Raw genomic sequence first — 27,694 nt, 5'->3', positions numbered from 1 at the left:
AAATCGTTTTTAATGCAGAGTGTATTTATATATATATATAATCAGTAGTAAAAAAATTTAAAGGTGCGTAAGATTTTAAAAAAAGTTCCTTTCAATATTTATTATTTAAAAGGTTCTGATATTTAAAAGCTTATTTCTTGTTACTATTAAGAAGGAAAAAAACGGAATAAATAAGTTAGCGTTTCTTTTTTTAAAGGATGCTGTCCTGGTCAAATATTGTAGTGAAGGTAAAAAATGCTATTAGTGTTAAAGAAAAGATAGAAAAAAATATCTCGTAATCTAGCTCATAATGATTCGTTTTGTTAAATAATAATAATAAATAAATAAAAAGATCCAAGGCGAACAATACCAATTATAACTGTTCGTTTTTTACAGTCTATCGTAATGGATCAGTCATTTATAATAAATGTGGATACTGGTCTACCAGAGTAATTACCGGTTTCTACTGTAGACGACATTAAATATATTCTACAGTGGCTGGAATATACAGCTTCAGGGTGGAAGGAAGCGATCTTGAAGATTTCTACCCAATCCTCACACTAAAATCAATCAGACGGGTGGGCACAGTCACGATGTTGCATCAAAAAATCCCCCTGACTTCCTCTTCAAACTCCCTGTTTGTATAGGTCAGATGGGGCAAGTTGCATTATATGTCAGCACGTGTTCCAATGCGCTTTAACCCTCCCCCTGATTATTCATTTCCGATACTCTGCTATACTTAACGGTAATTGTCTTTTGGAAGGAAAAAAGCGTACAGATATATGATAGATGTGAACACTTCTGCAATTGTTCCTACCCTTCAAGATTTTCAGGTGTCTTATTTTGCCTTACAATTTTGAAATGTCCTTATTTTAATGAGATAAGCTTCCGATAAAAATTCTCAGCATACCAATGTCAATATAATGGTTGCAGTTCATAAGTCAGCCACTATAAGAAATAGAACTTCTTTATGAAATAGAACTTCAATAAGAAATAGAACTTCTGTAACAAGATCCAGAACTTGATTCTACACTGTTAGAAATTTCTCGGAAAAAATGGTTAAATAACAATTTATTGAAGGGTTATTTTACCATATTTAATCAAAACAGTCAAATAACCATAAACAAAATGGTATTTGTTAAGTCTGGTTGTTAAGTTTGAGAAAAACTGTTTATTAACTACTTTTCACCTAATACAGTTAAACAACCAGAATTTTATCGCACCAACTAGAACCACCTAATGAAGCTACTTAGTTCTTTGCAACTGCGTACATATCGCAGCTGAGCAGGCTTACCTGTCAATCTCATGACCGACAGAACTGGAGTTCGAGTCCTAGTGTTGATACCACAATATTTCCTTTATTCCCTTCAACATATGAAAAAATTCCAGTGTCCGGCACTTTCCAATGCCTATTGCCTTACGAAAAGCCGAGCTCCTATGTCTAGTTAAATAAAAAATTTTTCACGTTCTTGAAAAATCCTAGTTGTAAATGGTTAAAAAACCATAAAGGAAAAAAAAATGTTCCTTACCGTAAGATTTACGGTTAATCGGATGGACAGACAGCTGCCAGTTATTTTACCATAATTTTAGATTGAAAATTTCAACAGTGTAAAGGTTTTTAGAGAAGAGGTGAGTCCATTTCGATCCCAACAGTTTGAAGTATTATTGAATACAATTCGGAAGTAGATTCGCCCAGTAGTCCATCTGCCTATCTTATTAAAACGACAATTATAATTAAATAAATTGGATTACTAGGATTATAATTACATTTACATCAACATACTTAGTAATTAAACAAATTTTTCAAAAATACAATTTAATAATTGTTTTGATTCTTTGAGATGTGCCGATGTTTATAGTTTAGCCTAAAATTTTAATTTACTCAAATGTAACTAAAATAGTAAATTTTATTAATTAAAATTTTAATTTTAGCTATTAGTGGTTCAATAGTTAACCACCACGTTGAAAATTTGTATGCCGAAAATTTTTAACAATTATATTATTTATTTATTTGTTGCGTGATAGTCAACGACTAATAAAAGTACTAGAATGAACACTTCTTGGGTCAGATTCGAAACTTACATCTAAGATTAAAATTTTTAGAATTTTATGTTTCAAAATTTATAATTTTTGCAGAAAAAGAAAAATATTTATCAAAAAATCTAAAAATAGACAAATATATAATAATCAACTACCTCAAAAAACGTTGATTGCAGAATCGCATTAGTACAAAATTATCAGGAGAAATCAATTTAAATTCTAAAATTACGCCAACTATGCTTTTTCCATTCACCTCTTATTTTATATGTTTTGAAAGATACTGCGGATTAGGATTAATATCTAGTATCAGTTATTGGTGAAAGTCATATGAATATGATTAAAAATGTGTCTAGAAATTTTTCTCTCCGTCTGCTAACCCTTCGAATTATATTAGTATTTAGTTCAAACCAGATGTATTGACTATATATTGCATTTTCTTTCTGGTGCATATGCTCCGTGAAATAAAATATAGGCATATTTAACCGCTTCCTTTGCCAATTTTTTCTTCGAAAAAAATGCAAAAAATCAACATAATTTTTTTTTATTATTAATAAATACAAGAAACTAAAACAAAAGTAAATACACAAGTTTTAAGTTGAAATTTTAATCTTTTCTTTTTTTTTTCCGTGTAAGAAATATTGAATTTACCATCAGCTTACTATCCCGACTTATCTTGGTTAAATGAAAAAAGTTAAACATTAGTCTCTGGATAACACAAAGTGATACTTTCCAAACGTCATTGAAGTGATACCCTATTTTTTCAACTCTTTTTTTTTATGTAAATTCAGCAACCATTGTATATACAATCGCACAAAACACATGTACAGCCCCATAATACAACAGCAAAATTCTCAAGCAAAACTTAGCGAGGTTCCAATCACAGCAGAATATTTTTCTTATTTTTTTATTTATTAACTTTTGTTTTATTTTATAGATTAATTTTTATTTCATTTTACTTATTTTATTTATTTATTTTTTATTAATTTCTGCTTTATTTTATTTATATATTTATTATATAGCTTTTCTTCTCTTCTTTTTTTTTTTTTTTTTTTTTTTTTTTTTTTTTTTTTTTTTTTTTTTTTTTTTTTTTNGCATACAAGCGATATGGAATTCTCTTCCTCAAGCAGATATTCAACATCTGTTTGACTCCATGCCACGTCGTATAGCAGCACTTATTGCAGCGCGTGGTGGCTGCACCAAATACTGATTTCGGACGCTTAATTTGTTTCTTTTGTTTTGAAAATTTCATCATTTATTTGTATCAGTACAAGTCGTTTCTGCATTAAATTTCATTTGATTCTGATGATTCTTTCATGGTGTTGCATTTTCTACAAACAGCAGTTTATATTATTTATTTATTTCATTGTTGTGTGATAGTCAACCTCTAATAAAAGAAAGTACTGGAATGAACAGTTCTTGGCTCTGATTCGGAACTTATCTAAGATTTAAAATTTCATGCTTCAAAATTTAGAATTTTTACAGAAAAGCAAAAATATTTATAAAAAAATAGATAAATATATAAAATTCAACTGCCTTAAGAAATGCTGATTGCAGAATCGCATTAGCACAAATTTATCAAAAAAAAAAAACAAAAAAAATCAATTTAAATTCTAAAATAACGCCTACTATGTTTGTTCCATTGGCCTCTTATTTTATATGTTTTGAAAGATACTGCCGATAAAGATTAATATCTAGTATCTAGTAATTATTGGTGAAAATCAAATGAATATCATTAAAAACGTATTTTTCTCTCCGTCTACTAACCATTTGAATTGTATTATTTAGTTTAAACCAAATGTATTGACTATATATTGCATTTTCTTTCTTAAGCATATGCTTCGTAAAATAATTTATAGGCATATTTAACCGCTTCCTTTGTCAATTTTGTTTTTGAAAAAAAAAATCAAAAAATAAACATATTTTTTCATTTCATTAATAAATACAAAGAGCTAAAACGAAACATAATACACAAGTTTCAAGTTGAAATTTTAATTTTTTTTTTGCGTGTATAATGCATAAAAATATTTAATTTACCATAATGTGTAAAAAATTACGTTAATGTGCAAAAAAATATTTAATTTGCCATCATGTGTAAAAAATTACATTAATGTGTAAAAAAATATCTAATTTACCATCATGTGTAAAAAATTACATTAATGTGCAAAAAAATATTTAATTTGCCATCATGTGTAAAAAATTACATTAGTGTGCAAAAAAATATCTAATTTACCATCATGTGTAAAAAATTACATTAATGTGCAAAAAATATCTAATTTACCATCATGTGTAAAAAATTACATTAATGTGCAAAAAAAATATCTAATTTACCATCATGTGTAAGAAATTACATTAATGTGCAAAAAAATATCTAATTTACCATCATGTGTAAAAAATTACATTAATGTGCAAAAAAATATCTAATTTACCAAATGCCAGTGAAGTAATACGCCATATTTAACTCTTTTTTTTCTATGCAAATTCATCAACCATCTTATATACAATCGCACAAAACACGTGTGCAGTCCCACAATCGAGCAGCAAAACTCCCAAACAAAATTTGACAAACTTCCAATCACAGCAGAATATTTTTTTTTTATTTATTTATTTATTTTGCTTCTAGCCGAGTAAAAACGTGACAAAACAAAACGTGCTGACAAATTCAGCAACGCCCGAGTTTTCTCGGCATAATAAATATTTGCAATATATGCATACCCGAGTAAACTCGGGATGATCAGGGAAGTGGTTAATGCGAGGAAAAATGATAATAAAAAGTAGTGGAAATTCCTTATCACTTATAGATTTGTGATCCAACTAAACTTGAAAAAAAAATTTCTTTTTCTAACTTAGTTTTTCTAATAATTCGTAAAATGTGAGAAATTAATGTACAGTTTTTCTTTTTTGTATTTTTATTAAGAAAATTGTTGTTGCTCTGTGATGTTACTAAAATCCTTTACAGTAGTATAGCGTGAAAATCATCAAATTTTCGGAATTGATTATTATTCGAATTATTATGGACGAGTAATAAATGTTGTAAAAAAACCTTAACAGTTTTGTTAAAAGTCTTAGATTATTATTGGAAAACCATATGTTTATGTGGAGAAGTTTTTATTACCACACATGACACTAAAAGTAGATTTTTTCCTACCATACACTGTTCGAAATTTTGGAGTTTATTATACCATGACATGATTCAATTCAAATTTAACGAGAATTTAGTATGTTACTAAGTTGAACCTTTATTATCGTATTTATTGTACTTAATTATGGCTCAATTTAAGCAGAAATCTAGAAGCAAGTTTCGCATCGTGTTATAGTTCAACGTGCAGATATTAAGGTTGAACTTTGAATCGATTACTCTGAATGTCTGACGTCTACGACGTTAAATGATGTCTACGACGTCTCTAGTCTAAAATATATCTTCTAATATGGAAATTGTGAAGAAAAAACTCTAAACAAAACATTCTTTACAAAAAACGGACGAAGAGCAGCTTTAAAATTCGACAGGACCTTTGAAAATTTGGGAGGGTCTGGGTCAGTAGCAATGTATGTTGCCCTCAACAGAATTCTGGAATACGCGTTTTATTGCCCCAGTTAGAGCACAAACAATATTCTCATTGTGCACAAATGATAGCTTCCACCAGGATCAAATGCGATAATTAGGGTGAAGCAAAGCGTGCTACCAAATTGTGGTGGATTCCTAAATCCATCAGGAAGGTGGCTCAGGTCAAGGGAGTGGCACCTACACCTGCGGGTGGATATTTCACTCCCCCCTTCTCATCTTTACAGCTTTTCCCACGCCAATGTCTTCTAGCTCCCTTGAACTTTATGGGTGGAGAAAGAACACCGTTTACCTGAAGATCAGGAAATAGCCCAAAGCAGTTCGATTCCAGATATAGCTTCCGATGGACCGCCTCTCAATAAATTTGGATAAACTGAAAAATGCCCAAAAACTTCATATATTTTGATGTTGATTAGAGCACTTGACTACATAGTGTTCTTTTTTTCAAAATCTTTAAAAATTTGAGGTAAAGTTGAAATTTCAATCACAGAAGTTTTATATTTTTTAATATAATAGGAGCTATTAGAAAGCTAAATTTATTACGTCCTCAATTTTTCAGAATATTTTTGGTTTTTTATTTAGTTATGTTACTTATTTTTTAAGAACTGTTCTTAAGTAGTTTTATAAGCTTGCATTTTCATTGGTATATTGTAGTTGATAGCAATGCAAAAGTTTCTAATTATTATTATAACACTTGAAAAAAATTAATTTTAGCTTTTATAATCGCTTATATAAATCAGGTGATAGAGAGATTCAGTCAATAGTAATAGTCAATATTAATAGTAATATATGAAACACCATTGCACAGTTATTCATTCTGAAACATTTATTTTATTTATTTATTATTTTTCCTTTTAAAAACAGTTGAATAAACTTGGGAAACCAAACTGAATTATTTTCATGAATCCTATTATAGACTGCGTCAAATTTCGTTTTCGGACATGAGTAAAAAAAAAAATACATTGGTATATTTGAGGCGGGAAGCAAGCGAGGACATAAGGAACCTGGTGGGTAATCGGGTAACATTGATTATTTTAAATAGTCTATCACTTAAAAGTCTCAAAAATCAGCTCAGCATCTTCAAAATTGACTGGAATTTTTTTAAATTATAACTTAAAATTAGCTACAAACGAAACTAACTTCGCGTGATTTAAAACGAAACGAGGATTGCTTATGACGTCAGAATTTTGCTTGCCGTGTAAACGGAAAGAGCCGAACCAAAGCGTTGTTTACAATTTTTTTTATTTATTTTAATCTTATTTATTTGACAAAATTGGGTTAACTTTTCGATATAGTGAAGACAGAGAAGGATATTTGATTTACGAATTGATATCTTTTAATCAGAAATATCCATTTTGTCATTCCAGAGAGTGTTATAAGTAAACTGATCTATTCATAAAAATAAGAATTGTTTTGAAATTTTTCACGTAATCGTTTGATGCCAGAAGGAATATGGAAATATCTAAGATTCGGAATTTTTAAGTTTTTTTACTAGAAATGCGAATAGTTCTTAATCCCATATTTTTTAATTCTAAAAAATCTTTTCCCTTGAATAATTGCAATAATAATAAATATTTTTAACTAGTAATAATTTTTTTTATGTGCTCGAGTAATGAATTGATAGGTTTCATTTTAAAAAATGTGTGTTATTGTTGGTAAAGTTTGTTTTCAAGATGCTTTTTGCACAATCTGAATACTGTAAAATTGAAAAAAAAAAAAAAAATAAAAACTATGAAACACAAGACCAAATTGTTTTTCAAAAATTTTTCTGAAAACACTAATTGGTTGCATTAATCTTTTTTTTTTCCTGATTGCATTCCAACTCTCAATAATAATAAAAATAAATAAATAAACAAACTATAACAACTATAATTCCAAAAATTTCTCCACCTGTTATGACTAACGGACATCCTTCTCACGATTCACACTTTTTTCCCACGTGGCGCACCCAAATACCAAGAGATGACGTCACGTTGCCATGGGAACTCCTCCAGGAAGATCCCTTATCCTTATTGGATCGCAATAGATGCATCCAACGGAGCCTGATTGCTCCGTTACAGGAATTTACTCCGCCTACAACGCCTTGACATCCTTGTTTCCAGTAATTACCACATACCATACCTTAGGACAGTGAAGACAAAGTAATGAGTTTAATGATATGTTCATCGACAGAGTGAAAATGATCCGCGTCTTCCCTTTATTAACTTGAGACTCGCATCCAANGTGTTCTTTTTTTGATTCACAGAAGTTTTACATTTTTTAATATAAAAGGAGCTACTGGAAAGCTGAATTTATTACATTTTCAATTTTTCAGAATATTTTTGAGTTTTGTACTTAGTTATGTAACTTATTATTTAAGAACAGTTTCTACAGTTCTTCACTTAAAAAATGAAAAGTGGTTTAAGATTTTAAACTTAGATAATAAAAAAGATGTGCATACTTATAGTTTTAGTATTCATAAATTTGCATCGATGACCATTGAGACATTGACCATTGATGATCGATGACAATCCTTATTACAAATTTTAGATTGCGTACGCTGTTATATTGTTTGATTCCAGGAAGGATGTGGAAATATTTAAGATTTGAAATTTTAAGTTTTTTTACTAGAAATGCAAATAATTCTTAACCCCATATTTTTTTAAATCTAAAAAATCTTTTCCCCTGAATAGCTGCAATAATAATAGTAATAAATATTTTTTAACTAGTAATAATTTTTCTTGTGTGCTCGAGTAATGAATAGAAAAGCTGTATTTTAAAAATTTTATGTTATTATTGGTAAAATATGTTTTCAAGATGCATTTTGCACAATCTGAATAATACAAAATTGAAGAAAAAAACTATAAAACACGAGACGAAATTGTTTTTTAAAAAAAATTCTGATAACACGATAATTGGTTGCTTAATTTTTTTTCTTCCTGATAACATTCCAACTTTCAATAACGATAAAAAAAATAAATAAATAAACAAATTATAACAACTATAATTCCAAAAATTTCTCCACCTGTTATGACTAACGGACATCCTTCTCACGATTCACACTTTTTTCCCACGTGGCGCACCCAAATACCAAGAGATGACGTCACGTTGCCATGGGAACTCCTCCAGGAAGATCCCTCACCCTTATTGGATCGCAATAGATGCATCCAACGGAGCCTGATTGCTCCGTTACAGGAATTTACTCCGCCTACAACGCCTTGACATCCTTGTTTCCAGTAATTACCACATACCATACCTTAGGACAGTGAAGACAAAGTAATGAGTTTAATGATATGTTCATCGACAGAGTGAAAATGATCCGCGTCTTCCCTTTATTAACTTGAGACTCGCATCCAACCAGGATATACTCTTTAGAGTTTCTTGCCTGGAGCACATAAAGGATGCGAGAACAATTATTTTTCTTTCTTTTTAAGATCCTGTTACTTCTTAATTGAAGAGAAATAAAAGCGAATTCCCGTAATCCTAATAATTACATCGATTTAGAAGAATCTGATTGATTGCTAATGCGTCTGGATTTTACTTTCACTCGTTTGTAGTTATACTTCATCTGATTGGTTCTGAGTATAGATTTTTGTGTAGTAAAAAGAAAATTCATACATATCTATATTGCATAGGATTTATTATACCTCTAATGATGTGACTGAAATTATCGACATGGAAATAAACTATTTCAACATGTTCTCTGTTAGAATATTAAGTATCAAGCAAATTTAAAACTTTTAGTGGACAAAGGGGCAAAGTGTCAAGAGAAAAAAAAATTAGGGATACGCCATTCATATCTTGACATGTCACCTTCATGACCTTAGTACCTGCTTTTAATACGACAATCATTATTTTCTAAAATAGCTCTCTGTTTTATTTTTTTTTTCAATATTAAATACCATCAATATCCGCTAAACCTATTAACTATTAGTTATGAAATTCTATTAATTTATTATAACTAATAATGTGGAACAAGAGCTAGAAATAGTAAGTTCGAAAGAGAAAGAAACGTAAAGAAAGAATAGGTTAAGAAATAATTTTTTTTTTCTTTTTTTAAGTAAGCTTGAGGCTAGTGGCTCTTAAAGTATAGTTAAACATTCATAATATATTATAAAAAAACATTTTAGAATTAGTTTTAATATTTTCCACTCGAAAAATTACGCATAAGTTTATTTTCGATAACCAGAAAAAATCTTGATATTTTATAACTTACGCCTCTAATTATTATTAAACAATAGTAAATATTATCTATTTAGTGCATAAAAATATTATACAACATACAAAGAATAGAAAGCTTAGACTGGAAATGCGAAATTAAATTTTAAAAAATGAATTCATATTTTTTTTTTATTTATAAAGCTTAAGGTATTCATTCTCAAAGTATAAACATTTGCTATTAGAAATATTTTGGAATTAGATTTAAAATTTTATACTTTATATAATGCACACAAATTTACATTGTAACCCAAGAAAAAGAGGCGTTATATCTTATAATTCGTATCTCTAAATGCTGTTGAAAAAAATATTTAAAGATAAGAATCAATGTTAATTTGAAGTATTTTTTACAATAGGTAATTTATTTCGATTGCCTATTAATTTCTATAGTTGATGATTTTTTTTTTCTTCCTAGTTATCCGGGTACGGTTTCGTTATTTCGTATTACCTGAACTTTCACAGAAAACCTTAAGTTCTTGAAAGATTTATGACGAAAATAAATAAAAAAAAAACATTGTAAGTAATAAATAAATAAAAATTATTGTTAAAGTACGTAATAGCACTAATAAATAATGTATAGTCACTATCATGACTTCTAGTAATTAAAAACAGTTTGGCGTTTTAGAGAAGGTAACATTTAATAATTACACACCATGAAACATTTTTTTCTAACATGTATTTAGTATTATAATTATTTATCTTAATTCTAATGATCAATTTCTAAATTTCGGTAATTTTCATCATTAAGGGAAAATCACCAGTGCAAAAACATGATTTTGGCCAACATTTTTGAAATTGAGTTTATTGTAAATTTAGAGTTCCTGTTTTTTTTTGCTTTCTAAAAATACTCTACTTTTTCTTGTATTTTAATTATTTACAAATTTATAGCAATTTTTGTGCAAGGTAACAATACTGGATAGACTTATGATTTTAGGACTTAAAATGTGTTTATCTCAAAATCAAATTTTTTTTTTTCACATTTTACACCATCTTAGAAACGATATCAAATGTTGTTTTTAAAATAACTCTCTGCAATTTCTCATGAGTGTTTATGTTTATGGCACCCATGTTTTGAAATATAGAATTCGAGAAAAAATAATAATATTTTCATTTTTTATGCATGTTTTTTCGCAAAGACGAGCGAGGAAATTTTTAAAAGGAGGAAATTTTGCTCTTTTAAATACATTGATCCCTAACTCAGTAGTATATGCACTTGTTTTTAAGATAATAGATCAAAACATAATTGATATCCTTCTAAATGAAGTTCTTAAAGGATTTTTTTACAGTGTTTAGTGTATACGCAAAAAATGCCTTATTTTTACCTAAAAATCACTATTTAAAAAATTATGATAATAATTATTATAATACTGGTTTTATATGCTTTTACACATAATAAAATGAATGAACTAGTTTTTAAAAAATTTGAAACTTGTCGTATACCTTAATAAATTCACTTCAAAGTCTAAATTTTTAAATCATTTAAATATAATTATTTTAAAGATATTTTTCTCATTTTTCAAAACAAACTCTTCAAGTCAGCTGAACAATAAACACGTACATAATAATTGTGTGTATGTGAAATCAGATGATAAATTTAAAAACTTTGATACTATTATTATTCCACTGATGTAGATTTTTTAAACATAACTGGTTTAATTAATTATTTTTATTTTTTTCATTTTTAGATCTCGTAGAATGGAATGAGAAACATGTGTCACTCTGGTTGAAATGGTTCTCCAGAACTTTTTACGACTACAAACCAGACTTGAATCTTATTCCCAGTGATGGTGTTGCTCTCAACAAACTTACCCTGACCGACTTCATAACTATCACCGGTGATTGGAAAGTGGCCAATATGTTATGGGATGATATTCTTCCTTACAAAAGAGGTAATATCACTTCGTTATTTCCTTTATTTTGAAGTTTTATCCTCTGATTAGTAATTTTGTGTACACATTATGTAACGCTTTAATTTCACTCCGATTTTGTCATCAATGAAAAGGTAAATCTATATTTAATATTTTTCGAAAATATTTTATAATTTTATTTTATAACCGTCGTTGAACATCATCATCATCATATCTGGCTAGACACCCCAGGGTGGGCCAGTGCCTTCCTTTGAATTCGAATCCAATTCTCTTTACTTATACACTTGTTCGCCAGTTTTTCTCCTTTAGAGTAAGGAAATCAGTCTCAACTAAATCCAGCCATCTCAGCCTGGGTCTACGTCTTTTCGTGTTCGTTAGGGGTTTGTGTAATAGGATTTTCTTTAAATTTGAGTCATCATTCCTTCTGAAAATGTGATCTGCCCAGTTCATTCGATTTATTTTTATGAATTTCACAATATCTGGCTCTCTGTAGATTTTATACAGTTCAGTATTATATCGTCTTCTCCAGGAATTATTTATTTTTATCCCACCAAGGATGGCCCCCAAAACTTTTCTCTCAAAAATGGCAATTTTATTTTCACCAGCTTGAGTTAGGTTCCAGGTCTCAAAGCCATAGGTAAGTATTGGCCTAATAAATGTTTTATAGAGTAAAAGTTTTGTATTTTTTGATAAAAGAGAGGATTTGAAAAAAAAAACGTTTTAAACCATAAAAAGCTTTATTTGAACAAATTAGACGACTCCGAATCTCATTGTCTATGTTATTGTCGGCAGTAACTATTGAACCAAGGTAAGTAAAATTCTGAACAGTCTGAAACCTGTGGGAACCAANTATTAGTTATGAAATTCTATTAATTTATTATAACTAATAATGTGGAACAAGAGCTAGAAATAGTAAGTTCGAAAGAGAAAGAAACGTAAAGAAAGAATAGGTTAAGAAATAATTTTTTTTTTTTTTTTTTTTTTAAGTAAGCTTTAGGCTAATGGCTCTTAAAGTATAGTTAAACATTCATAATATATTATAAAAAAACATTTTAGAATTAGTTTTAATATTTTCCACTCGAAAAATTACGCATAAGTTTTATTTTTGATAACCAGGAAAAATCTTGATATTTTATAACTTATGCCTCTAATTTTTATTAAACAATAGTAAATATTATCTATTTAGTGCATGAAAATATTATACAACATACAAGGAATAGAAAGCTTAGACTGAAAATAAGAAATTAAATCTTAAAAAATGAATTCATATTTTTTTTATTTATAAAGCTTAAGGTATTCATTCTCAAAGTATAAACATTTGCTATTAGAAATATTTTGGAATTGGATTTAAAATTTTATACTTTATATAATGCACACAAATTTATATTGTAACCCAAGAAAAAGAGGCGTAATATCTTATAATTCGTAACTCTAAATGCTGTTGAAAAAAATATTTAAAGATGAGAATCAACCTTAATTTTAAGTATTTTTTACAATAGGTAATTTATTTCAATTGCCTATTAATTTCTGCAGTTGATTTTCTTTCTTTCTTCCTAGTTATCTGGGTACGGTTTCTTTAGTTCGTATCACCTGAATTTTCACAGAAAACCTTAAGTTTTCAAAAGATTTATGACGAAAATAAATAAATAAATGTATTGTAAGTAATAAATAAATAAAAATTATTGTAACAGTACGTAATAGCACTAATAAATAATGTATAGTCACTATCATGGCTTTTAGCAATTAAAAACAGTTTGGCGTTTTAGTAAAGGTAACATTTAATAATTACACCATTAAACATTTTTTTCTAAAATGTATTTATTATTAATTACTATTTATCTTAATTCTAATTATCAATTCCTAAATTTCGGTAATTTTCATCATTAAAGCAAAATCACCATTGCAAAAACATGACTTTGGGTAACATTTTTAAAATTGAGTTTATTGTAAATTTAGAGTTCCTGTTTTCTTTGCTTTCTAGAAATACTCTACTTTTGTTTGTACTTTAATTATTTGCAAATTTATAGCAGTTTTTGCACAAGATAACAACACTGGATAGACTTATGATTTTAGGACTTTAAATGTGTTATCTCAAAATCAAAATTTTTTTTCTTCACATTTTACACCACCTTAGATACGATATCTCATGTTGTTTTTAAGATAACTATCTACAATTTTTCGTGAATATTTATGATTATAGCACCTATGCTTTGAAATATATATTTGGGGAAAAAATAATAATTTCATTTTTTATGCATGTTTTTTCGCGAAGACAATTGCGGAAACTTTTAAAAATATACTCTTTTAACTACATTGATCCCTAACTCAATAGTATATGCACTTGTTTTTAAGATAATAGTTCAAAAAATAATTGATATCGTTCTAAATGAAATCCCCAAAGGATTTTTTTTTTGCTCTTAATTCGATAAAAAGAAAATAATTTTACAGTGTTTAGTGCGTATGCAAAAAAATGCCTTATTTTTACCTAAAAATCGCCATTTAAAAATAATGATAATAGTAATTATAATACTGGTTTTATGTGTTTTTACACATAATAAAACAAATGAACTAGTGTTTTGAACTTTTATATTAATGTTTAAAAAAAAGTTGTTGAAACTTGCCGGATACCTCAATAAATTCACTTCATAATCAAATTGTACAATAAACTCTAAATTTCGAAATGATTTAAATATAATTATTTTAACGATATTTTTCAAAACGAACTCTTCAAGTCAGCTGAACAATAAACAAGTACGTAATAAATGTGTGTATGTAAAATCAGATGATACATTTAAAAACTTTGATAATATTATAATTCCACTGATGTAGATTTTTTAAACATAACTAATTTAATTAATTATTTTTATTTATTACTTTTTTTTATTTTTAGATCTCGTAGAATGGAATGAGAAACATGTGTCACTTTGGTTGAAATGGTTCTCCAGAACTTTTTTCGACTACAAACCAGACTTGAATCTTATTCCCAGTGATGGTGTTGCTCTCAATAAACTTACTCTGGCCGACTTCATAACTATCACCGGTGATTGGAAAGTGGCCAACATGTTATGGGACGATATTCTTTCTTACAAAAGAGGTAATCTCACTTCGTTATTTCTTTTATTTTGAAGTTTTATCATCAATGGAAAGGTAAATCTATATTTGAGATTTTTCGAAAATATTTTGTAATTTTATTTTATAACCGTCGTTGAACAGCCGACTCAATTTTGGGTTAAAGACTACTCATGCTCAACTCCGTAGCCTTGTAATTTTGAACTCAATCCAGAAGACGAGCGAACTCCTGGATGAAGTACTGGGAGAAATTCGTCTTCGTGGAGAACTTTTCGATGAAGCCAACCCGTATTTGCGTTACATGGAAAGGAAAAGCACAAAAACCTCCCGAGCTCAGCCTGACGGCGAGGGGACTCAAACCCGTGATCCATCTACCACTGATTATATTTCACACCCGCACTGTGGTCGGTGCGAACATGGCGTGGAATTCGTATCAGCCCGCGTTCGCTGGGAAACGAAACTGGTTTATGTTACTGGAAAGCGAACGCACTTTCCCTTGAACCAAAACGGCTACCAAAAATAATCTGTAGGTTGGCACTAAATGTCAAAAAACTAATTGGAAAATACTTAATTTGATTTGAGGAATTCTAAAGATCGTAAATAAGAAAAAGCCAAATTAATCAAGCAATTTAATATTACCTCTTCAAAAGAATAATTACATAATTCTACTTGCAACTTTTAGGAATGAAGATTAAAAGAAAAACTTAGAATATCGTGTGCTCCTACACTGTAAAAGATTCCGGCAAAAAGTACCGATACTATGGATGCATCATCTATAAATTCCATTTTACAGTAATATCCATTTCTATCTTAAAATACTATACCGTAATTTTTGCATCAATATTTATGTAATTAGAATGATTTAGTGATTTTAAGAAAATTATTATTGTAAAAATTACGGTATATCAGTTTTTTTATTCTGTAACATGTTCCAGTAAAAATGCATTTTACGGTAAAAAGTACCGGCACCTTGAGTGCCCGTTCTTTTTACCGTAATTTGATTTGGAATATTTTACAGTGTAATAGAGAAATTATGTGTGTATAGAAAATTTTTATATTTGCTTAAAGTTATGTGTTTCATGGTACGTTTCAATCAAATTTTAATCAAGAGCAATATTAAAGCAAGAAGAAAACTAAATAAAAATTTAGCCTAAAAACAAAAATAAAGTCAGAAATGACGGGGTAATGTAGTGACAAATATTAATAATTTGTGTAGGAGACGTTTTTCTTAAATCCCATATTTACGAAGCTTTTCGCAAAACTTGCATAACTTAGTATGAATTTTATTATAATTTTTTTCTCTTTTCTAGAGTTATTTGGAGGCGAGGAAAAATCGTCAGGTGAAAATGGATTATCTAGTCAAGAACATTTAAGTAAGTAAAGGCATTACTTGTTTGTTTAAAATCATTTGTTATAATATATGAGTGCCACTCTAAAAAAACTTCAAAACTGAACTTATTTTTTGACCAATTAACACGATCTAGCATTGTTTACCACAATTTTCAGAAATGTATAGCTCACTGGCTCCAAAATGTACTTTTCCATAATAATGGCACAAATATTAAATCTATGATTTGGTTTTTTTCTGCATTTTGTTCATTTATTTTTTCACAGTAAACAAGATAAAAATAATAGTTAACCTAGTAGATCTTTTTGCGCCTATCACTGGATAATAAACTACTTATTTTTTTATGAAACAATTTATATGTCTACTTTTTTCTCTTTTTTTTTTTTGCTTCATCATTATTTATTTCTGGTCACATCTCTATAATTTTTTTTTTAAATAATCTTAACTTCGGTCAGCATTTTGAAACGTTAGGGAAAAATGAAAACCCAAACAAATTTAGATACAACCATAGAACAAATTTTGTTTAAGCAAGCAGGCGCTGAAGTTCAATCAATCCTATTCTTTCATTACGGTGCGACATCACTTCGCAATAATTATGAAAAATGACAATGTTTCCATTTAAATGTAATATTTGTATAAAATTAACTGGAAAAATAAATAGAAATTTTTGCAAAAAAATAGCATTTTTAAGGTGAAAAGGACATTTTAATTTAAAGAAGAAATGGAAAAGAGATATTAATTGATGAAATTTAGTTTCATAATTTTTTCGCAAGACTGATTTCAGTCCCTAGAACTGAAGAGTGACACCCATATTTTTAAAGCTTATAACTTTAAAGAGTTTAAGATATTTTTACCTAAAAAATACCCATTTTACTAATCTCCTATTAAAAGCTTCTTTGAAGAAGCTCAATTATTTTTTTTATCTATAAATTTCTATAACTATAATGATATTCATCTTTCGATTTATTTAAGCTATAGTTCAGTTTTATTTTCATTAGACTTTACGATCTTTAAAGAATTCAAGTTATATACATACTGAGAATTTGCGATGAATTAAACTAAAATTAATGTCGTTAGGCTATGTAATAGCTTTTTTTTACATGAAAAAATTATTCAATATCATTTTAGTGATAAATTATAAAAATAATTTATTTCTTATTTTAAATGTTATACCCATAAAATTTTATATTATAATGTAGATAAAATATAATTTTATACTACATGTTCTTTTATTGACTTCTTCTGTAAAATATAAATTTTTGAGTATTTGGCAGGAACAGATTTCATTATTTTAGGTATATTCTAATTCAATGATTCTCTAAGAATATTAAATATTTTAATCACTGAAATAAAATTATTCTTTCTAGATACCATAAAAGATAGAAGAAAGGATGAAAATTTAAGTACCATAAAAGATCGAATTTTGCAACGATTTGTGACAGAAAAGAAAAAAGCAAAGAATGATAGTAAGTATTATGAAGTTTAACTTATATATTTAAAACAAGAAATTCTGAAGTTTACAGGGTTTGTAATCGAAATTTACAAATGTTGACTTCAATTCTTGATATTATAAAAGATTATAGAAGATTATAAAAGATATATTATAAAAGGTTACATTAAAAACTAACGATTGCATATTAAAGATTCAATAAATGATTGAAATTCATCATTAATAATTAATATTTACAATCATTATCAAATTTAAAACATAATTATCAGTTATCAAGTAAAAAATTCTTTCAGAAGCTCATGCTAAATAATTTTTTAAAAGTTCTTCAAACTTTTAAGGGAAACGCTTTTATCAGGTATGAAAATTCTAATCATCATAAATGTTAAAGGGTATTAACACGGTTGATGTTGATACAAATTCTATGTTAGAGTAATTACTATTATTTTTTAAAGCACCTCGTAAAATTTGTGGTGTACTATTCTTCAGAATTTAATATTGAACAATTCAAAAAATTGGTGAAGGAAGACTTTTTTTTTCCAAGTTAACACCAAATCGAGCTTTCATTTACAATTTAAAGGTTATAATTTTTTTTTTAATTTTATTTTTTATAACCGTCGTTGAATAGCCGACCCGATTTTGGGTTTACGACAATTACTATTCAATTCAGTATCCTTGTAATTTTGAACCCAATCCAGAAAACAAGGGAACTAGATCAAGTATTTGGGAGAAATTTCGAACAACGAAAACCTCCCGCGATTAGTCTGAAGGCAAGGAGACTCTAATCCATTATCCGTCTACCACTGAGGATATTTTATGTCAGCACTGTGGTCGGTGCAAGCCGGGTGCAGAATTCGTATCGACCAGCAATTCCTGGGATTCAAACCCGGATCACCACATTGGGTGGCTAGAGCTCTATCCTGTGAGAAATTCTTAGTGTTTCGTTACGCCAGGATCTGTTTTTGGTTCTACACTATTTTAATGTAAAGTAGATGTTAAGTTACGCACTTTAATGTAAAATTGGTGTTAAGATACGAATTTTTTTTTTCGAACGATGTACGGAATATGAAAACCGTTTAAAACTTTTTCAGAAAATGGTTAATTTATTTAATTATATGTTATTAATTATTTGAAGTATAATTAAACACATTCAAGAAAATGCGATGAATATGTATAACGTCTGACTTAGTCTGTTAAGAGATTTTTTTTAACATGAAATAGTTGTGAACGTTGTCGAAAAATAAATGTACTGATCAAAGTTATCATAACACTGTTCTAGTTAAAGAAACTATTAATATATTGCATTAAAATTTATACACATTTGTTACAACTCTATTGAAGATATCTGTTTTTTTTTTCTTTTATTTTAATAATTTTGAATGATAGAGCATAATTTAAAAGCACTATACCTTTAAAAAAATACTAAAAAAAAAAATTTAAAAAGTCAACTTTATTTGTTAAGAAGAAATAGTGCTTAGTAATTTTGAGAATTTCAAAGGATATTTTTTCAAAAATGTAAAGCCGCAAGAAAAGGCAAAAGTAACTTTCACGAGTGGAATTTACAAATTCAAAACATTCTTGAATCAAAAGTTTGGTTGATTAATTTTCAACCAAGTACCCCATAAACATAACTCTGAGGAAGGCCAAACATTTTAGCAAATTCCAAGACGGGAAAATCGAGAAGAAAGGTGTGGTGAGGTGTGAATCCTTAGAAATAGGATAACTCTTCAAAATACTTTAAATTGCTGACAATCCTAAAGCTTATTATTTACTCAGTGCTATAGGAATTATATGATACCTAAGATTCCGAAAGTTTTAGTTTAACTGGTTTGGTGTTTTTATGCGATTTTACATTTTGTTTATTGCAATACCGTGAAGTTCAAACTAGTGACTCGTCTTTACAAATGTGTAGAGAAATAAATAAACAATGTTGTTTTTTTCTAAATATATTAGTAAATGCTTTTTTTTTTTTAAGTGTCAAAGTAATTTAACTTACTATTTAATCTGTAACTTTCTTTTATTCCTAAAAGTATGATTTTGTAGTTGTGTGTAATAAGGATCTTTTTAAACATCTAAAAGTACCCAACAATTAAATTGCTTATTACTCTGTTTTATGCTGATTTTAAGCATACATATTTCTTCTAAATGTTAAAAAACTATTTTTTGTAAAAAGAGTAGTAAACGCATTAATTGTAGTCTTTATTATGATAACTATTATTATTATTATTATTATTAAAGACTATTTTTGGAGATTCTTGATCAGTAAGCCCTTTTGTTCCTAGAATAATTTATTCGTATTTTTTGTAAGCTGATCTTCGGTGGATAATTATCAATCATTGTATATTAAATGGCACATGGTTCAATTCAAAAATACTTTTAATAAAAGTAAGTTTTTTCATGAAAAAAACTCATCTTTATTACTTTAAACGCTGTAACATTTTCTTGAGGCAAATTTTCTTAACAATTTTTTAAACACAGCTCAATATAGCAAAATTTTTTCGAAACTATTTTTTTTTCTTAATTCTATTATAGCATTCTTTAATCTTCCTAAAATTCAATATTAAAAGATTCACAAGATTCAAGTTAGTGTTTTATACAAACTGAAGATTTAAACTTTTTTACTCTGAAGATTTAAACTTTTTTTTTTCTACAGATGGTGGACAAACTCCATTATGGCAATTCCTGTTGGAGCTCCTTTCCAAACAAGAACATTCTGATAAAATCGAATGGGAAGGTGTGGACGGTACTTTTAAACTCAAGCTTCCAGATGATGTGGCAAAAATGTGGGGACAAAAGAAAAAGAAAAAAGGCATGACTTACGAAAAACTGAGTCGTTCCCTTCGCTATTACTATGACAAACAGATCATGAGCAAAGTGAACGGTAAACGATTCTCTTACAAATTCGATCTGGATGGTCTCATTCGAGCATATCATCCAACAGGTGTGAGTGATTCGTGTTTTATACAAGCAGATGATTTAAACTGTCCATCTAGAAATTTCCCCTTTACTGCTTTCATAGTACAAAAAGACATTCAAAAAAGCGAAGATGAAGACAGTCCAGAGAGTGGCTTTTAAACTGAAATATTCCGAGCTTTGAGGAGTGCTCGCAGCGAGATGTCCCTAGCAGCAAAATAACTTGGGCTCTCATTGGGCCTATATTCACGAATCTTGGGTGAATAAAGTTTCAAAGAGCCGTTATTTTTCCAATATTGGGCTTATATAGAATTGCCAGCTCCACCCGATATTTTATATCCATTATTTAGGCAATGTAGGTTCGATATCGGCCAATATATGCACCCTATATAGGCAATTCTAGAACCAATTTTAAAGAATCCAGGCATCCCAGTATTGGTCCCTTGGTGCATGTTCTTATAGGACCTATATTGAGCCAATTTTACACCCAACTGAGGCCAAGATAAAATTGTTGCTAGGGGTTCTTTTCGATAAGTATTTACTAACTTATGTGTTTTTGGCAAGCGATACAAGGTACATTTGACAAATACCGTTTGCCCAAGGTGCTTTTTATCTTTAATTTATTCAAGTGTTTTTAATATAAAGTGCTTTTAAATAAGTATTATACTTTCAACCCAAGGTGCTCTGGAAAATTTCTCACAACACGAGGTGTTATTGAAAAGTTACTTGTAACTTACACCCTTGTGCAAATTAATTGAAACAAACTCAATAAATTCAGAAAACTAAGAGAAAATGCTTTTTTATTTAAATTTATACAAACTCAAAAATTTTTCGTACATAATATGATCTCCACGACACTTTATTAACATTTGGACATGATTCGGCATGGATTCCACTAATTTTTTACAGTCATTTATAATATCTGTGTCCTTGTATCACACATGAATTAACGCCGTGATCAGCTTCTCCATGTTGTACAGTCCATATTTAATAGGCGATTCTTGCATATGGCCCAGAGATTCTCAATTGGGTTGATATCCGGAGAGTTACCTGGCCATACCAATGTCTCAATTTGATTCTCAGACATGAATTTCTTGACAATTTTGGACGTAAGGCAAGGAGCTAAATCCTGTTGAAAAATCCCTGTTCCATCAGGGTATCGTTTCTTCAACTCTGGAACAACTTTTTTACCCAGAATAGTAATGTACTGCTCAGAACGCATCTTACCGTCAGTAGGCTGCAAAGGTCCAACCCCATTATAACCGAAACAACCCCAAAACATCTTCTTTAAAAAACACGAAAAAAAAAGTTTGTTTCAATTAATTTGCACAAGGGTGTATAACCTCAGGTGGGTGCTGACAAATACTCATGATGCAAGGTGCTTTTAAATGAATACTTTTAACGCAAGATACTTTGGATGATTTCTCATAACACAAAGTTCTATTGAATGAATTATTTGTAATTTTTAACCACAGATTCTTTTGACAAATACTTATGATGCAAAGTGCTTTAAACAAATACTCAATACATAAGAAGCTTTCGAGATATGCGTATCTTGAAGCACAAAGTGTTTGTAATAAGCTGTAGCGTACTTCTAACACGAAATTTTAGTGTGACAAGTATTCGTAATGCAAAGCTTCCATTTTGTTAGTATAATATACGATTGTTGTTGATTATGTAGTTGAAATTACCCCGAAAACGATTAGAAATTCTACAAAAATTAAAAATACTATAAATAATTTTATGATGGGATTGTTCTTGATTGTGTAAAATTCAACAAGATTCAAAAATATTATTAAAAGTTTTTACATAGAAAGTATAAAAAATTAGGAGTTTAAGTAACGGATAAAGTTTGGGAATAATAAAATAACCCCACCATTTCAACTTTTTTTTTTTTCAAAGTGAATAAATATTGAAAATAATTAAATCGTGCATTAAAAAAGGATTTTTTTTTAAATTTACACTTAATCTGCATAATAATACTAATTTAAATTAAAATATAAAAAATTTACACAAATAAATAACATTTTTTTAATTATATAAATGTTGTTTATTGATTCTTTTCCTCACAAAACTTACAGTAAAGCACGAGATTTTACAGATTTCATGAGTAAATGATTTCAGATTTCCATGCACGTATTTTGTATTGAAAACTTTTTAAATGCATTCAAAGTTACTTTCCCTAATATTGCAAGCATTATAAATTTTTACAAAAAAAGGTGGAAATAGGAATCTCTTAACAATCAACTAAATGGGAGGTAGTATTTACCCAGATAAATTCTGAAGCTTTTATATTTTTTATACGTTATTTAAACTATCAGAAGCTATTTATTAAATTATGACAAAACATTCTTATTTTTTGGTATTACTGTACTAAATCTGATACAGGAACAACTTTTATAAAAGTTTTTATAGAAGTATTGTGAGAGTGTTAAAAAAAACAATAACTATATTTATATTATTTTCTTTTAATATTTATAGATATTTAGTTTCTTTATAATTTATAAATCCTTTTAATCCCGGTCACAGTTAAAAAGTATTAGTTTATTGGCTTAACGAAGGTTGTTTTTTAATCCCATTTGGTTGAAGGATTTTTTTTTTCAATAGCATGGTCATAAACTTACATTTATTATGATTATTTAACTACTGTTGTTTACCGGTAGGTTAGCTAAATAAGATTTTAAGACGGTTATTGATTTGTTATTATGTAAATTCTGTTAGCTTATTCAAAAATGTATTAAAATAGTCTAAATTATAATGAAAGTAGTTTGTTTATTAAAAAAATACAATCGAAAACCAAAATTAAGAAACATTTTTTTTTTAATTGTTATAACGTTAGTAATTTTTTTAGCTGGAAAAGAAAGAGAAAATAAAAAGAGAAGGAAATATCATCTTAAAAAATTAATGAATTAAATAAAAAAAAATCGACTACAGTTTTTCTTCAATCATAGAATAATTGGAAAGAATATGATGAACTAAAAATAAATTGTGATGGTAATTGTTTTTCTTCGAATACTGAAGAATTCAAGAAATTTAATAACTTAACTATTAAGTAATTAGTTCTTAATTTATTACAATGCTTCAGAATATTAATCTTTTACATATTTTACATATACATAATGAAATTTAAAGCCCGGGGAGTGTTTTTTTCCCTTTCCTTATTATTACAATGCTTAAAAAACAATGAAAATAGTAACAAAAAATATTCCTTTACTTAGCATAGAACTTCTTAACATAGAACTTTCTTTTTCTTAACATAGAACCAATCTTATCATACGGATAATCAGGAACGAATATTGTATTTATAATAAATAACGAATTTTTTATATAAATTCAAGAGCAAATTTTATCATTATTAAAATTACAAATTTTATTTTTATTATTATTAATTTGTGGTGTAGTAGGGTTCAAACATAGTTGATTTTCTTCGAACAATGGTGAAAATTTAAGAAATGTTATAAATTAACTATTAAAATATAGTTTTGTACTATGCTTCGAAATATTTGATTTCTTAAACATTCAATAATACTAAAATTCGATGCAATGATAGTTTTTTCCCTTTTTTTATCTTATGAATATGTATAGTGTTGAAAACTGAATATTGCTTATATGTAAACAAGAAGTATTATGTGTAAACAAGAAGAAATTTTATCACATGTATAGAGTGTTTATCATTTGTTAATAAACATTTTTATATTTTTTTTAAATGAAGTAGTTTCTTTTTTAATAGAATTTTGTTTTTATTTCATAATACTGTATATTTCATAAATAGAAAAGCAGCAAAAATGGCATCATACTTATTGCTTTTTAAATACAGGTTTCTACAATTTATGTAACAGAAAGCTATTTTACAACAGAGAAGCACAACTTTTTTCTCCTGCGATATAAAGTTTTTTTCACAGAGTTTATCGATCCATTTAAGGCAAAATACAAGAGCATACCATACAAAACAATATTTTTTTAGCTTTTATTTAGAAAAAAAGTAGTTTAAAAGACAATTTAAGGCAACACACAGAATCACAACCATCCATGTGAGTTTTGAGTTAAAAAGTTTTCTCACAAAAGGTAAAAGACTACTACTGTTACTAATACAAGGTTAAACTGTCTTTCAATATTGCTAAAAGAATTTGGTCCCCTAAAGCTCCAAAACGCTAACTTGAATAAATCAGGAACTGAAAAATAAAAAAAATTATTTCTGTATTTATTTAAAACTATCAGGAAATGACAGGGAGCATCACTTTAGCAATTAACTGCTATTACCACCGAATTTCTTCCTCACGTCTTTCGAAAGCTTTATTTTATTTAAAAAGTACCTCTGAATTTTATTAAGAAAGTATGAAATATATATTAATTATATTTACTAATTACATTTATATTAAAAAATAATATTTATATAAAAAATAATCTAATATAAAAATTATATTTTTATGTTTCAATTTGTTTTTAATTTTGAAAATAGTTTTAATTATTGCATGAGTTTTATTATTATGTGCCGTTATTGGGAAAAGCGAAAAGTCAGATATAAATTCATTGAGAATATTACAAAATTATGAATAATTATTTAGAATTATTAATCATAAACAATTTATTTCAATCAATAGCAAAAGTCAAGAATTTCTAATAAGAAAACTATGCAAACCAAAATTTGCATTGCTTTACCTTATATTTCATTATTGAAAACTGTAATCGTATCAAACCATTTACTGCTTCCTTCAAAAACAAATAATTAACATTAATTATAATTGAAAAAAAAAATAATTTGTAGAAAAATATAAAAAAAATATTTTATTAAGTCACGTAAATTTTTGAAGCAGAATTTATACAGTAAATAGAAAGTTAAAAATTTCAATTTTTTAAGCTAGTAATCAAATTGAAAATGAAACACTATTCTAAATACCATTGTCTGAAAACTCAAAAATCGAAAAATAAATTCGATTATAAATTATATGATAATGACATTAAAAGAAAAATATCCATACATTATTTAACTCATCATTAATAATTTTTTTCTTTAAAAATATAATTATAGATAAATTTAATGAAAAATTTATTTTGCAACCTAGGTACATATCACACAATATATACATAGTATATATTATATATATATATTAATTAAACTCTTTATCTAAAAATTATTATAATGATTTATTCATCTTTTATCACGAAAGGTTTTCAAACTTCAATTCATGTAATGGAAAAGAATTTGAAAGTAAGTTAAGATGATGAAAAAATTAGGATTTGGCAGAAAAATATAATTAGAAAGAAATTCAATGAAAAATAATACCTTACCGTTTAATTCCATTCATTCTGATCATTCAATATGAATTGATTCTAAAAAAGCAAGATAACCTAAATTAGTGAATTCGAAATCGACTAGAGACCAAAATTTGTAATATTTCGAGGCAAACGATTTTTAAAAATATTTAAGTTGGTTGAAAAAAATTCGCGATCGCAACGACCTATAGGGGGCGTTATTGTATGAGACGAATTCCCGCGATTTCTATTTGAACAGTCATTCAGTTGCTCTGCTGGAAATGTCTTCAGTGTAGCATTGTAACGTTCTTTCTTTATTGTGGCTTATTAAATTTAAAAAAGAAAAATATTTGATATTCTTTCTTATGCGAGCGAAAGCAAAATGGTATTTCTTTTTTTTTTTTAAAGAAGGAACATCCAAAACACATCGGAAAAATATTTATAAATAAACAGAAAAAAAAATATGTATCTTCTTATTAGAGTAAAATCCTAAAGCCTGTGAAATAGTTATACTAAATTTTATGTTCTAACATGAAGGCCTATTTAAACTTTACATTCCATAGTTTTAAGAATCATATTACTTCAAACATAAAATAAGCAAAAAGTATACATGAACTCTTAATTTTATATAATTTAATTTTGAAAAAAAAATTTTTTGACAACAATTTTTATCAAAAAATTTTAAGTTTCAATAATTATCATTATTTAGAAACTAAAAAACGTAAAATAAAGAATGCTTATCAGACAAAAAAATTCCTCACATTAAAATAAAAAAACTTTCTTGTTTTTTTTATTCATAATCGGACGTAGAAAACCATTCTACAGAAAATTATCATCAAATAAGAAAAAAAATATTTACAAGTAAAATTTTTTATTATAAAAATTATAACACTTACCTGCTTTATAAATCCGGATAATTCCAAAATGATATGTTCTTTCTTTTGAAAACTTTATTCTCAAATGATATATACATAGATTATCCCTTCATTATTTTAAGATGACATACCACACAGTAAAATTTTATAATTGCAAGATCTCGATATGAATTTGAGCATGTAACTTAAAACAGAAAAGCTGAATTCTAGTTGAAATTTATCATTCAAAATTAAAAAATACTTACCAAATTAAGCTTATTTACCGCAGCGGGGATCTGAACATATTTCGGGAAAAAAGTTGCCATTTTGCTGCATTCTGAAAAATAAATGCGTCGCCTTTTTTGAGCTTAAATTAGACTGTGAAATTCTTAATTACTTTTCTGTCATTTAATGTTTACATTGCATGAAGGTGCATGATGTAAAAAATATTCTACCTTATAATTAACAATTTTTTACATTACTTATAAATCAAAAATGGTAAATAACGAATATTTATTCGAATTTTTTTTTAATTAAAATTATCTTTGAGAACAAAGTTTTTTTTTTCAATTCTAACGATTTATTACTAGAAATATGGTTTAAAAAAAATAAAAACAACACTTATTCTGTCACTTTTAATGAAGTTAGAACGCTGAAGTTTGGACAATTTTTTCTCTATGAAAGGAATAGAAACACAGCAAAAGTTTAATTTCGATATTTTGTAATTATTAGGATATTTTATAATTTTAGGGGAAATTAGTTAATGTTAGTATGATGACGTAAAAGAACTCTAACTATAATATCGAACAATTTAAGTAAATATTTTTTCCCCCCTTAACGAAATGAGGTCAGAATATTTAGCTCAGATAGGTGAAGAAGAGCACGACAGAATATTAAATTTTCAGATAGAGTCTCCCACAATTTCGTAATTTTAGGGATAATTAACTTGAATATTCAATTAGTCCAGTTGGCAGTAAAACTAAATAACACATTATACAAAGACAGAAGTCTCACAATCTGAGATATGTGTTCATTATGAATTAAATAGAAAAACTAAAAAATAATAATAAGTAAATAAACAAATTAAATTTTTAAAAAGTCTTTTCGATATTTGTAATTATTTGTGCAAATAGGGGTAAGTTAGTCAAACTGACAGTAATGCTAAAT

General features: G+C 27.6%; 1 protein-coding gene across 2 annotated transcripts in view; it reads left to right on the top strand.

Moving 5' to 3' along the window:
* Positions 1-20,717, top strand: part of LOC107451332 (uncharacterized) — a 45,009-nt gene extending 24,292 nt beyond the window's left edge. The window contains exons 2-5 of one of the 2 annotated variants that reach the window (XM_043051221.2): positions 14,534-14,737; positions 16,023-16,085; positions 17,428-17,526; positions 20,161-20,717. In XM_043051221.2, the coding sequence (XP_042907155.1) occupies positions 14,534-14,737; positions 16,023-16,085; positions 17,428-17,526; positions 20,161-20,582 (788 nt within the window). In that variant the 3' untranslated portion in view covers positions 20,583-20,717. Of the gene's footprint in view, positions 1-11,460; positions 11,665-14,533; positions 14,738-16,022; positions 16,086-17,427; positions 17,527-20,160 lie in introns of both variants that reach the window. The other variant, XM_021147995.3, reaches the window with a different exon arrangement.
* Positions 20,718-27,694: the final 6,977 nt, after the last annotated feature.

The sequence above is a fragment of the Parasteatoda tepidariorum genome, chromosome 5, assembly GCF_043381705.1.
Source record: "Parasteatoda tepidariorum isolate YZ-2023 chromosome 5, CAS_Ptep_4.0, whole genome shotgun sequence".
NCBI lineage: Eukaryota > Metazoa > Arthropoda > Arachnida > Araneae > Theridiidae > Parasteatoda > Parasteatoda tepidariorum.
Note: the sequence above shows the minus strand (reverse complement) of the source record. Positions and strands in the feature narration are given on the sequence as shown.